The sequence below is a fragment of the Cydia splendana genome, chromosome 3 (assembly GCF_910591565.1).
Source record: "Cydia splendana chromosome 3, ilCydSple1.2, whole genome shotgun sequence".
Taxonomy (NCBI): Eukaryota; Metazoa; Arthropoda; class Insecta; order Lepidoptera; family Tortricidae; genus Cydia; species Cydia splendana.
Window position 1 is genome coordinate 17,556,495 of NC_085962.1, and position 15,261 is coordinate 17,571,755.

The 15,261-nt window shown below is 36.7% G+C and overlaps 1 protein-coding gene across 1 annotated transcript in view; it reads left to right on the plus strand.

Annotated features, from left to right (window-relative positions):
* LOC134806679 (sodium- and chloride-dependent glycine transporter 1-like) overlaps positions 1 to 9,393 on the plus strand; it is a 59,643-nt gene extending 50,250 nt beyond the window's left edge. The window contains exons 9-14 of the mRNA XM_063780006.1: positions 5,828 to 6,065; positions 6,153 to 6,281; positions 6,621 to 6,830; positions 6,966 to 7,139; positions 7,446 to 7,634; positions 9,256 to 9,393. Coding sequence (XP_063636076.1) covers positions 5,828 to 6,065; positions 6,153 to 6,281; positions 6,621 to 6,830; positions 6,966 to 7,139; positions 7,446 to 7,598 — 904 coding nt within the window. The 3' untranslated portion in view covers positions 7,599 to 7,634; positions 9,256 to 9,393. The remainder of the gene's footprint in view (positions 1 to 5,827; positions 6,066 to 6,152; positions 6,282 to 6,620; positions 6,831 to 6,965; positions 7,140 to 7,445; positions 7,635 to 9,255) is intronic.
* The last annotated feature ends 5,868 nt before the right edge of the window (positions 9,394 to 15,261 follow it).

The window sequence follows — 15,261 nt, forward strand, 5'->3', positions numbered from 1 at the left end:
GTAATAACATAATAAAAGTATTTTAAATATTAAATAACAATTTAATTGATAATATAAGAAATTTTTATCTTGTATTTTATTTTATTTTCATGAATATAGTGCTAAATAACTTTAAAACCCAATTTAATATCGTACAAACGTTTAACTGTGGCTGTATAAGATTCTGCCTTTGCTCATTTACGCAAGTGTAAGGTTTAAAAAAATATTTTTGGTGTATTCCTTTTGGTTCCCGTCTTATGAAATCGAGTAAATAGAATTCAACGAAAGAAATCAAGAATAAATTGTTTTTAACAATTTACTTACATCATTTTTTATAAAAAAAGGATCAACGTGGGATTGGTAACATTAAACAATTACCATTTGTTCCAGGCGAGGAAATAAAGACACTATTTTTCCATTTTGTTTCCACCCAGTTGTTCGTGGGACGGGGACGCAGAGGAGTACACCACTTTTCTGCGCTAGAGCATAAATGTATCACTTTCTGCGCACCTTTTAGAACAACAACGACCCACTTTCAGAGCATGAGATATGAAAAAAACTATTTATACTCAGTCATATTTTAAAAAAAGCACATGCATTTTACTTTCCTTGTATGCGAAGTGTTTAACTCGGGTTAAAGGCATCATTTCTGCCGAGGTGATCATTGATGATTTCGGCAGAAATGATCCCTTGGTTAACAATCTACTATTGTTATGCGCAAGCAGATCATATAGAATCTTGTTTATTTACAAGAAGATGACATTTTGCTCCCAATATATATTTTTGAGAAAAATATAGCTACTTTAGTTTAAAAATCATTGTAAGAATAAATATAGGCTTCCAGAGAACATTTATTTATATTTCTGCCGAGATGAAAACAGAATTCACAAGGCTTTTCGGTGGACGACCGTTACGCGAATGATTGTTTGGACTGACCTTTAATTCTATTAAATGTATAGTTATATAAATGTATTTTAATATATAATATAAGTTATATTACATCTGGGAATGAAATTATATCAGAAAAAGGAGACTCTTAAATGAGTATACTCATAAGATGCTTTGTGCATTAAATTTATCTCCCTCTATTGAGTGAAGATAAAACAAAATACACAGGTAACCTGTGTTCCGGTTTTAAAATGCCATCTGTTACACCTTTGATAAATTAAAAATGATTGCTTGTCAAAGAAGTCGCCATGTTAGAATTACACCTATACTATAAGCATCACTCACACAAACAAGCAATGGGGCAAAATTTTACTAATTTTCAAAGGCTTTTTCTTATAAATATTAATCAATTTCTAGTATTTTGTTACTTTGGCGCAGTAAGAAATATATATACAGTGGAAACTGGATAAGTGGAATCGCAAGGGACCGGCTGTTTAGTTCCACTTATCCAGGTTTTCCATTTATCCAGTTTTCCACTAAACCAGGTTCAAATAAAACGTTTTCTCACTTACAGAGGCTCTCGCTAACAGAGGTTGTGGATGCTAGTAATGTCGCTTATAGAGGTCACGTATGGTATGATCAAGACTTAAATAATCATCTTTTATTAAATATGTATGTAGATATGTATGTATTAACAAAAATAGGTATGTAATCCTGACTTTAAAAAAAGCAATACTGTTAATAATCCACAGTACCTACTTGTATACAATTTTCAAAATTACAAAAACAAAATCACTCCTAATATTTATTTATGCAAGAGAAACCAGTATGATTGTACTTTAATGCAAAAATAACTGAACGATGTGTGATCTCATACAAAATAGGTACGTAGTTAAAACACGAACCATAAAGTTAACGAAACAAACTACCCTCCTTGTGACGGTTTATTAAAAATACAAATTTTATAACGCCGAGCTATTCCACTCATAGAGGTTTCGGAGACGGCTGCTTCCAGTTACAGAGGTAAAAATAAGAAATTTTCGAAAAAATGGATTCCGCTTATAGAGGTCCCAAAATTCCACTTATAGAGGTAATTCGTTGCGAAGGGACTGGAACCGAGAACTTGGGTCCACTTAAAGAGGTTTTCCACTAACCCAGGTTCCACTTATCCAGTTTCCACTGTACTACCCAAACATTACGTATTCAAGTGAAGACACCCTACAGAATAGTAGTGAGTTAATCAGAAAGTTTGTATGAAATTCGAGCAAGTAGAACCACCTTAAATGAGTATACTCATAACATGCTTTGTGCATTAAATTTATCTCCCTCTATTGAGTGAAGATAAAACAAAATACACAGGTAACCTGTGTTCCGGTTTTAAAATGCCATCTGTTACACCTTTGATAAATTAAAAATCATTGCTTGTCAAAGAAGTCACCATGTTAGAATTACACCTATTCTATAAGCATCACTCACACAAACAAGCAATGGGGCAAAATTTTGCTTATTTTCAAAGGCTTTTTTCTTAAAAATATTAATCAATTTCTAGTATTTTGTTACTTTGGCGCAGTAAGAAATATATATACTACCCAAACATTACGTATTCAAGTGAAGACACCCTACAGAATAGTAGTGAGTTAACAAGAAAGTTTGTATGAAATTCGAGCAAGTAGAACCACCTTAAGGGAGATTATTTGTATAAGTAGGTACAATCGTTTACACGTTCAAAAAATCGGCTATAGTCTGACTAAAAAGAGTAGAAACTAGCAAAAAGCAGAGCTTTGTAAGGGCTCGCGGAGTTTTTCTACCTAAACGTACCGGACCGCGATTTTGATCCAATACGAGGCTTGTTTCATGTTTGATCGAGTGGGTACTTAATAACGCAGCTATAAGTGAGAGCAAGAAAGAAATATACTAACCGGACCCCAGTTGCTGTCCGGTACGCCTGTCTGTTACAGCTTTTACTTTGTCCATTAAAAACGTGTCCAGGCGACAGATTCAAATTGCTAATATCATCCACACGTAATATTAAATTTCATATCGTCATTTTTGACGATTTTTGACCATCCTCCCCCCTAAAATCATGCTTCGAATGACCCCGTTTCCTCCTACGTCATGCTACCGTCATCCGATGTCCAGACCCCCCCCCCCCCTAATTTGAAATGACGTAATTTATGAATAGCCCCTTACATCCTACACGGTACACGGTCGCCCAGTACTTTTTGTAAGGAAGCCAACTGGCTTTCCTACATAATGTTGGGTCAGCGAGCCAATGTCCTTGAATTTATTTTTGCGTCTATTCCACACAATTGAGCGAAACACTGTCCCGTCTGGACACCTACTGGCGGTAATCACGCTGCTCCGCACATAAACAAACACACCCAGTTCCACTAGGTACAGCCAGGGTTCAACATCAGCTTTATCTTGGGTACTACTCTCCTAAGTGCTCATCAAGACGAGTCGGATGACCAAAACAGCGTGTACCTATGTCGCAACAAACCTGAGTTCCACTAGGTACTGCCAGGGTTCAGCATCAGCTCTATCTTGGGTACTGCTCTCCCAAGTGCTCATCATGACGCATCGGATATCCAAAACAGCGTGTGTCTATGTTGCATCAAACCTGATCGAGTTCCACTAGGTACAGCCAAGGTTCAGCATCACCTATATCTTGGGTACTGCTTTTCCAAGTGCTCATCAAGACGCGTCGAGTGACTAAAACAGCGTGTGCCTGTGTTGCACCAAACCTAAGTTCCACTAGGTACAGCCAGAGTTCAGCATCAGCTCTATCTTGGGTACTATAATACTTTCCTAAGTACTCATCCAGACGAGTTGCATGACCAAAACAGCGTGTGCCTATGTTGTATAAGACCCGAGCTCCATTAGGCATTGTCAGGGTTCAGCATCAGCTATCTTGGGTATTGGTCTACCAAGTGATCATCATGACGAGTCGGATATTCAAAACAGCGTGTGTCTATGTATGTTGCACCAAACCCGAGCTCCACTAGGTACTGCCAGGGTTCGGCATCAGCTCTATCTTGGGTACTACTCTCCTAAGTGCTCATCAAGATGAGTCGGATGACCAAACCATAATGTGCCTTTGTTACACCAAACCTGAGTTCTACTAGGTACTGCCAGGGTTCTGGGTCATTTTGTTGAACTGCACGCCGACGTTGCGATTGGCGTGCAGTTCCCATACAAGTTGCAGTCGGGTTGTAGTCCGTCTGTATCGGCCCTAAGTCACTGAAGTTTGTATTAATATGCTTATCTTTATTTATAATTTTAGCAGTTCCAAGCAATAGTAACACTAAAGGCGCCATTCATTAATTACGTAAGACAATTTTTGCCAGTTTTTGACCCCCTCCCTCCCCTATGTAAGAAATAATAAGAATAGGCTGACCCCCTCCCCCTCCCACCAATATAATTTATAAAAAAAATATTTTTATGAATGTTTATTTGTACCTGTACAAAGGTACTTGAGCTCGTTTAAGCTAACTCTGCACCGTGTTTGATAGCATAGTGTGGAAGTATTATTTTAAACGTCATAATTTCATAGAAATTAAAAAAATATCGCATCTTTGTGATCTTACGTAAGAACTATGAAAACCCCCTCCCTCCCCCTTGTAAGAAAAAATAAGATATGTTATAATACATGAATGGCGCCAAAACTGTTTCTCGAACTGAAAATACCCGATTTAAGTTTGCTAATACAACATGACTGATCAGTTCATCAGCGTCACAAAACATACGAGTAAATTGACCTCCGCAGTGAATATACAGCAAGATTGATTGTTCTAGTAGGTAAAACACAGAAACTTAATAGGGGATATTACTGCAATGTTCTGCCGCCAGAGTGCAGCACTACCGACTCAGTAAATTCATAGACTAACTTATACATACTGTGCCGTAAACTGGTTTTGACAAGTTTTCACAGACAATAAAATATGACATTGATGCATCAAGGCGGTTTGTTAACAAGGGCCTACCGGTAAACGCGAAAATCGAAATTTAGTTATCTGCCTCTTTATCGCTCGAATATGCAAGAGTGATAGAGAGATTAGATAACGAAATTTCGATTTTCTTGTTTCGCGGTAGGCCATGTGATTGATGTGACGTGTGATGAGTCAATGTGGTTTGTTTACTGTATGTGCCACAAAGGTGCCACCTACGCAGAGCTTTGCCTAATATTCCCTATTGCTAAATTGGGAATTTGTATAAGAATGTCCAATATTTATTTATTTATTTACTACTAACGCCATCTGTTAGAGAAATAAATAATTAACATTAGCACGAATGTTAATTCATTACTTTGCCAACAGATGGCGCTAGTAGTAATACAAAGTGTTATTACTTTATTTTATTTTTTTAGGTTTATAAAATGATATTTTTATGTTTGATAACACATCCAGACATGAATTAAAATTACTATGTTAAATTTCAAACCTAACAGTGCGATAGTTTTTCCGTAAAGTGTACCACAAGAATGCATAGTTTGTCGAATAGTAATAGGGCTCGCTTCGCTCGCCCTAATTATAACGTGGCAATACTGTATAGTATTATGCGTTCCAAATCAATCTATATAACAAAAAGGGGACGACAATACAGTATTGCCACTTTCTAATTTGTATTCTTTTTTGTCAGACTGTAAGTCTCCATAAACTGAAATAAATGTCATATACTAAGAAAAAGTGACCAAGGCCTCTAGTGCCCCAGGCTGGATTCCAGCTGGAATCGAACCAGCGTCTTTTTCTTAGTATATGACATTTATTTCAGTTTATAAGTAGTACCACTGTATATATATTGTATGTAAATAAATGTTTTTTCCCGTTTATAATTTATATAGTAGTGTTTCTACTTGATAAAAACAAATTAAAATATATTTCTGAAATAATTTAATTTGTTCAAATACTTTAGTTTTGTAAGTCTCCATGTCAAATAATTTTAATCCTTTTTTGCTTCACAGAGACTCGTTGATAGTTGCGGCTTCCAACATTTTGACTTCATTTTTCGCTGGACTGGTAATATTCTCTGTGATTGGATTCCTGGCACATGAACTAGAGGTGGAAGTGGATAAAGTAGTTGACCAAGGAGCTGGTCTGGCATTCATTGTGTATCCTGAAGTAGTGACGAGGCTGCCTGTCTCGCCACTTTGGTCAATCCTCTTCTTCGTAATGCTGCTGACCCTTGGACTCGATTCTCAGGTACTTTGCTGACATTTAGTTATCCATTTTTTATATTTACAGGCATATATATATATAGATCTTAAATGTACTTATTTTCTTTTCCAGTTTGCTCTTATGGAGACCGTAACAACCGCTATCTTGGATAGATTTCCTAACTTGAGACAGAAGAAGGTGTGGGTCGTCCTGGCGGTTTCTGTCTTCGGCTATTTTGGCGGACTTATCTTCACAACAAACGTAAGTTATCTATCTCTATCAGACTGCTTCAATATTGGCTGCGAGGCACAGACAAGACATCCTCCAGACTGAGCATAGTAGCACTACCCCCTCTGCCACGCATACGGTAGTTTTACTCCATTTTCGAGTCGAAAGTGTCTTTGTGTGACGTCCGTGTCTTTGAACGGACCAATCACGGCACGGAACCTCGCTCACCTCGTCCCGCGCACCCCCGTATTTTTGGCAGCATCGGTTTCATGTAATAATTGTTCTAAACTCCGTCTAGAGGATTCCTAGTCTATGCTGCGAGGTCTTCGGGTCAATTACTTACACATTCACGTTTTTATTTTATCATTGCAGAGTGGGATGTACTGGTTGCAATTAATGGACAAATACGCGGCCAACTGGTCGGTGCTGATCATCGCAATCGGCGAGTGCATTCTGATCGCCTGGATTTACGGCGCCGAGAAGTTCTGTCGCGACATCCAGTGCATGATCGGACGGCAGTCCAAGCTTTGGGTCATCTTCTGGTGCTCCATGTGGAGATGTATCACGCCTTCTACTTTAGTGGTATGTAGCCCTTGCAAATTGATTACCTAATCATAGTATTAATTCTAGGTATAGTAATTATCCATTTTAGATTTCCTTTCATTCCCTTTCCTTCCATTTTAGAGATAATAGAGGCATGTAATGTTTTGACTGCAGTTCATCCTCGTGTTCAACTGGATCGAGTACATGCCGGCTTCGTACGGCCACTACGTCTACCCGATGTGGGCGGACGGCGTCGGTTGGCTGCTGGGCGTGCTGCCCGTGTTCGTGGTCGTGATCATGGCTGTCGACAAAATCTGCAGCGGCCCCGACGACCTTACTATCATGGAGGTTTATAGCTCTTTCCATAGTTAATCGATCCGCTGCTAATTGTATTTTACTTAATAAATAATTGGTAAACGCCAAGGAACCACGATGGTTGGATCTAGATAGAATTTATTTTTTGTCTCGCAATATTGAGTTTAAGCACGGAATGAGAAGACAGTGATCATATTATAGGTGCCTAAAGTTTTTCACAAGTAGGTATCTATTTTTACACTAAGTATTACTTAAGGTAAAGGTGCCAATGTTCGCCAAATAAACCATACGTAATCATCAAACTGTTTCTGTGGATATAAAACTCATTGATATTTACAGAAAGCTCGAGTACTAGCGCGCCCGACTGACGATTGGGGCCCGACGGTCAAAGCAGGGGTGTGCGCAATTGCGCGGCGCCCGGAGCCCGAAGTGTCGCCGCCTGCAGTTCTGATGCTGCACGGCCGCCCCGTACTGCGCGAGCGCGGTGCATGACCCCCGCATGCACACCCTCTGATTGCCATGCGCAAGGTACCTACACATACCTACCTATCATATACTCATACTCATATTTTATTGATAATATAAATTACAGGTCAGACTTACATGACTAATATAAATTAAAGATATATAAATACCTATATACCGTAAAACGGCGAAAATCGTCCTTGAAGTTGAAAATCGTGTCTTTTCACCCCGTTTTACGGTATCGTACATTTGAGAAAGATAACAAATTCAATTAACAAGTCAATTATTGCGACATTACTACTACTATTATTATTTATTTTATTTCATTATTAACATTATTTGGTTTTTTAGGGTTCCGTACCCAAAGGGTAAAAACGGGACCCTATTACTAAGACTCCACTGTTCGTCCGGCCGTCCGTTTGTCTGTCTGTTACCAGGCTCTTCTCATGAACCGTGATAGCTAATAGACAGTTGAAATTTTCACAGATTATACGTATTTCTGTTACCGTTATAACAACAAATATTAAAAAGTACGTAACCCTCGGTGGGCGAGTTCGACTCGCACTTGTGGTTTTATTAAACTACATACTTATAAATATTTTGAGGTCAAATATTCTTCGGCACTATAAAACGGCCGCTCAATAAGCCAATTTTTGAGTTTAGTCTTGAAACTCACCAGACTAGGCGCATCAGTTATGGATGCTGGTAGGTTATTGTATTATGCAGCGGGGCTCATATACATATACAATACATTAATACATATACAATAACACACTACGACCAAAATGGGCCAGTTGCGGCTGACTGAGCAACATTTTTGACAAATGTTGATACGTAAAAATGGCACACATGTCGAGCTTAAGGCTGCGTTTCCACCAGAGATATGCGAAGATGCGTGTGTTTGTCAGGAAATAATGGGAACACTTTATTTACCTATCCTCGCTCAGCGCGGCTCTAATGGAAACAGCTCGGCGGAGCGAGGTTTTTATACAATTGTACATACAAAACTAGGGAAGGATGTGTGCTAGCAATGTGATGCGAGGGATGTGTCCGGTTTTGCCTCATCGATCGCACCTCGCTCACTTATTTGAAATAGCCCGCTATGTAACACATCCTTGTTAGGGATCCTCGCATCGCTCAACTACCTCGCACATCACTGGTGGAAACATTCACAACGTTCCTCATCCTCGCTACCTATCCTCGCACAGCTCCGCTACCTCGCACATCTCTGGTGGAAACGTAGCTAAGACGTCTGCATGCATCGGTAATCTCGTATCATACCAATATGCTATGATGTTTTGGGTTATTTTAATAAATTGGTGTGATTTAATAATGGTACTTATCATTATTTTTGCGTTTCCTTATGTTACTTTTAAATTACCAAAAAAAAAATTGAAAAAGGGAAACGGTTATACTACCGACATACTTACGGACATATTTAACACAAAACATTCTTCAATGTTCGGTTTATTTTTATTCATAGCATACTGGCATATAGGGTATCGTCTTGGGTAGTCCCATTCGTTTTTCGTCATTGAAAGCCACCGACGATTGTGACGAATGTAGAATGAGTGACGAAAGCAGAATAGGACTAATTTAAGAACTTGACGAAAAACGAATGGGACGACCCAAGACGATACCGCATATAGGTTTAATCCCTACGCCAAATATGTTTTTGTTACAGTTGTCTCAGGATGGCGGCGACAACACATCCATTACTAGCAGCACTGAAAATGAAATAAAGAAGTCTGGTCCAGGTATTTTAAAATCCACTAAAAACTCTAAAAAGAAAAAAGTACAGAATTTCAGCAATGAAAGTGACGACATGGTAAATGAACCATTACTACATAAGAGGAAAGATAAAAGTGAAATTGAAAAACAAAGTGCCAAAATGTTATTGTCAAAGACGAAGACTGATTTTGCAAGTGCGAACGACAAAGATAACTTACTAGCAGATGATAAAATTTCAAAGCCTTCAGTTACTGATTTAACAGAAATAACTGCTGCTTATATTGGTAATGGCGTAAAGGATCTTAAACAAGACAAGAGTCAATCTATATCGGCTGCATCTATACATAATCATATGAATACGAACGTGTTTAATACCTCAGATGGAATAAAAAATACGATCACGGCTAAAACTCAAATACTAGTCGAGGTGGACACAAGTAAACCCTCAGGTTATAGTCAGGGTTCGTTGATTTTTACTACAGCTAAAATACACACTGACGGCAAAATAAAGCAAATGGAACCGGTGCAAGTTACCCCAGTTCCTATTTTGTCAACTATCGAAGATGGGAATGTGAAATCAGGAACCAACGTTAAAGAATTTGATAAAAGCAAAGACGAAGTAATATCTCCAGTGTCGAGAGTAACTTCAGTTTCTAACGTATCTAAAACACTTGATAAAAAACTCAACGTATTGTTAAATGAGAGTGATACCGCTAATGTATCATTAAAATGTTCACAAAATAAAGACAATGACAATAAAATTAAAGTCAGTACACCATTCTGTAAAACAACAGCACAAATATCAAATACTAGTAAAAATCCGACAGAGGAATCGGTAATATCAAATAATGCCCTCCCAACTGAACCAATTAAAGAAGATAAGATGGCTGATTTTCCAATAACAATACAAGCATCACAACGAGTATCTAACTTAAGTGATATGCCTAATTCGGCTAAGAAAAAATTTACAAAAACAGATCCATTACACACCAATTCTGGAACTAATAAAAGTTATGTAGATATAAACAAAAACGTACAGCCAGAACCTAAAAACGTTGCTAAAATAACATCGGAAGACAAAGAAACTGAGCAAAAACTCACGCCACAACCATCCAGCAATATTTCTAGTTTGAAAGACTCTAGCTCTAGTTCTAAAGAAGTGAAAACAACCACGCATTTTGAAAATAAATTAAAGGACACCAAGTCGGGTAGTAGCCAAGACGGTAAAATTACGACATCTAAGGTTAAGTCACCTGTCAAACAACCAGAAAAAAATATAGTTAAAATTATAAATACAACAAAACCCGCCACTGTTAATAATGCCGTCAATGTTGACAACATTCCAGTTACAACTAACACAAAAACAACAGCGTCATCCCTGACGTCAGCTCTGAGCAGAACTTCAATTACTTCAAATATTACAGCAGATAATACTAAATTATCTTCAACAACTGCAGGCCATGTTGATTTAAAACCCAAATCCAATAACGTGGCAACAGTAGAGTCATCGATATCTAAAACGAAAAATACATCATCTGATAAAAAATCATCACCGAGTTCCTCAACTATCATGATAAAGTCAATTCCAACTACAACACATTTAACATCTCCTTCAACCGTTAAGACAGTATCATCAGTACAGACAGCTAAATCCGTAGTTGTTAGCAGTGTGCCTCGTGATAAGAAAATTACGAAGGGGATCTCGGCGCCAGTAACTAAATCATCATCCTTAAGCAAATCTAGTACAGCAACAAAGAAACCATTGGCAGCTACAGGCACTACTAGTAAGGTTGTAGTGGCTCCTGGTGCTAATGCTGCAGCAACTACTTCGGCAAAGTCTGCCACAGAATCTTCGTTGAAAAGTGAAGTCAAACATCGTGAAGATACTAAGTACAGCAGTAAAAATCCAAAAACAACAAAAACTAAAATGTTACAATAATATGTAATGTTCAGTGAATTCACTGCTCATCGCTCAAAGCAAAGTGATTATTGTATGAAACATTTTACGTTAATTAATTACGTAAATAAGTGTTGAACAGTTCAATTGTAAAATGAAATTTATACTCCATTTTTCTGGGTGTTAGTTTGTCTCAACTAGGTAATGCCACCACATATAAGTAAACTAGTGTGAATTCATGTAGTCAGATCACATAATATATGTCAATTTATGATAAATAAGTAGGTATTACAGAATGTTGTGCCAGATTGGCTTCTGGGCAAAATGAAGCCACTTATTAAATGTGTATGTGTTGAAAACAAACATCTATACCAAAATATACGTACATATATTGTTCTATCTGCATCTGTTTACTTGAGTTGTATATTAGTGAAATAGACAACCGAGTACTGTGAAAAGCACTAATAATGTCCCAAAACTATAATACTACCTAGTAGTATTTATACACGCAGGGATGGTGTTGTGGGTACCTAATTATAATAGCTAGCTGGTCGGTGAATTATTTTGCTTATAAGTATTATTACCAAAGGAATTGAAAAGGACATTGTATAATTTTTAGAAGGCTGCTAAGGACATAACACTCGCATTAGATAAACAGTAGGTGGGTCAAAATTCTATTCGTTTGTCTTGTTTTTCTCAAAAAATTAGAGTGTATTTTTTATGAGCTTAATAAAGTTTAGTTTAGATTTTATCTATGTAAAAATAATATTTACAGCAAGAAAGACATACAATGGCGCACTAATTTGTTTAGTAGAACATAAGATACAAATAAAATCCTAAAGGCAGAATTCCACCAGTGTGCGGCACTGTGGGGCACAAGCATTTTTGTACTGAATATGTTTGTGCCACACTGATGGAATCCCGCCTTATACCTACTGAGAAACGAGAACAATTTTGACTCAGCCATGATACAAAATTGATGCACAAAATATTACTAATAATGTGGAATGCTATTGTGTCTATGCTAATGAGCTTTAAGGTGTGTACTGGGGTAGATATAAAACATTATAATTATATATAATAATTATATAGTAACATTATTACTTTTATAATTAATCGTTCCGTAGAACGTTATCAATACTCCTTCCCTTTTTAACTGTGTCTACTTTAATTCTTTAAGTTCCGGCGCAATCAGTTCTGGAGTATAAAGAGGCTGACTCCAGGACCTAGAGTGGCTTATGGAAAATGCCAATGCCTTCTACTTTGCATCTCTAGTTGATCAACTAGAGATGCAAAGTAAGAAGGCATTTTGCTGATCAGCATCCCTTAATTATTTTAATCTCAACGTGCAAGAGGAACGTACTTTGCCTCCTCAAATGTTTTGTACTTCCTCTTATCTTCTACAAACAAATAGGGAGGTACATGTATACCTACTTGGTAGGTATACATTATAGGTATTATTGTAGGTTAGTGGTGCTACGAAAGAAAAAAATATTTTGTGTAGACAATATTGTAATTAAAATTTTAGAAACCATTTAGAGATGTTTTGGTTCATCTCATAGTGTCAATTAAAAAAAAATGCTTTTAAATAATGTTGAAATAAATACTTACTGTTGGGCTTTGAGTTATTCAGTAATTAACAATTTAATCAATCAAAATTTGTAATATTTTGATAGACGCATTGTAACAAATTTGTAACCCATCAAACAAAGTAATTGATTTGATACGCTATAAATATACATATATCTGGTATTATTTATATAAAGGCGTATAATACCAGCAAGAAAGAAAACGAATGTATTGAAATGTGTAACTCAATAATATTTACAAAATATTTTGTAGAAAATATATGTAATTTTAAAAGAAAGACGCGTTAATGTAGATTAATTAAAATATAAATTGTAGAACCTAAATTAATTTTCTGTAAAACGAGAGAATCACATGTAACAGGGTAGCAAAAGTAATTGACTTAAATAGCGAAGTTTTCATGTACGAAACTTAAAATATATTTCTAAATATAATAAAATTCAAATATCAATTTACGAATATTGCATTGAAAATACATTAAAATCAAGCAAAAGCAAAATTAAAGTGATAATCGATTGTCTCTCATATCAATTTTAAGATCACACAACAAGCGGTCTTGTACCCTAACCCTAATGTATAACTTAGAGTTAGTGGGCATAGCACAGGAGCATCGCGACTTCGTGTTCGTATAGGTATTAGATACCTACGTATCTACGTATTTCTCGTAGAAAAAACGAATAGGTACCTACTATACTGGGTCAAGCAGATCTTGTCAGTAGAAAAAGGCGGCAAATTTGAAAAATCTAGGCGCGAAAGGATATCGTCCCATAGAAATGCAATGGAGCGACCTACAATGCGCGGATGAAGTGCCGTACGCTAGGGTTGACTACGCTTAGAAATTATTTTACAAATAATAAATAGAGTGAAGCCAGTGAAGTAAAGAGTGTTTTTTTAATTATTATTTTAAATCGTTATTTCAGTGGTTTTAAATTAATTACGCATAGTATAGAATTTCTTCCTTTTTTGATTTTTTTTTTACTTTTTTCCTCTTATTTTCCTCGAAATCAACTGCTGACTGCTGATAGCGTGAAAATGCGAGTAGTAGGTATTTGAACTTGCAAAAAGTAGCTCACTATCCGATTAAAACCACACAATGCACTTTGCTAAACTTTGTCGTAAAGCAACTGTTATGATAAAAGCTAGATAGGGATTTATGATACACTTTAAAGACAAATTAGACATAAATAACGTGATGGTTTTACGGGGCGAAGTATTTTTTTTCGTCCATTCGGTTAGCGCTTAGCGCGTGTGACAGCCTACCGACTTTTAGCATCTTCTAAAGGCTCCTCTTCACGTTGGGCCAACGCCTACGCCAACGAGGGACGCATTTATGCGTTAGAGGGAGCAAGTGATATTGCTATCCCATTCTACCGCATGGCTGCGTCCCTCGTTGGCGTTGGCGTTGGCCCAACGTGAAGAGGAGCCTTATGGTACAATACCGAGGTCGCGCGGAGAGTTCCATAGGCCGGCTAAGCCTACTGATTTGCATCAATTTGTTTCTTGGATGAATTGATCATCACTTTTAATGCCAAAACTGATATCAGTGATATGTACGTACCAAGGTAATTTTATTTACCTACTTTATAATATGTATATTCGTAAATGTTAGCACTGTGGAGCACAATACACCAATGTTTGGTTAGTTACAAATGTTACAATAAAAACTGTATTACATAGTACAAACACAACCAATCACGTTTCCTATACTTAGTTCTGGAATTACGTCCACTTTTCATATAGATCCTATTAATCCGTCTATTTTTAATACTATTTACATTTAAGTTGGATCCTTGCTCAATTGTAATACCTATACCTACCTAGTAGTAAAATATTTTATCTACCTACTCTTTAGTATTTACATAAGCACATATAAAAACCTGTGAACTTACATTTCTAAAATTATTTAAAATTCTAATAATTTAAATTAGTTTACTTACACCAATTCTGAAATTTCTTGTAAATTAGTAGATCAGACTACGCGTCAAAAGAATCAACAGCATGTCTTTATATAGGACAATAAGGCTGCAACACATACTATCGAATGCAAATTTACAGACTGTACAGATTTATCTCTATTTGGAAAAGTTATCAAGGGTGGCAGACGTACTTTTGGCGCGCTGTTTCATCCGCTAATATTGACGCTGACTGTACTTACTGGTTATAAAGTGTGTTTGTGCTCAAATAAGGCCAAGCAGGAGTTTTAGAAGAGTATTTGAGCCAAGTATAAAGTTAGGTACCTATCAACAATAGTTGATTAGGTATAGGTAGGCTTGTATGCCAGAATTTCTTAGAACTTTTCAACCGTTCCCAAGGTTTTTATGTAATAGCTGTATCCAACCTACAAATCCCAAGTGTTTAATGATAAATTAGCCATATTATTTCGAATAAGACTAGCAATTAGAATTGACGTTTAGATATTTCACTTTGTATGTTAATAGAAATAAGAACTTGCATGGAACTATTTGGATTAGTTCA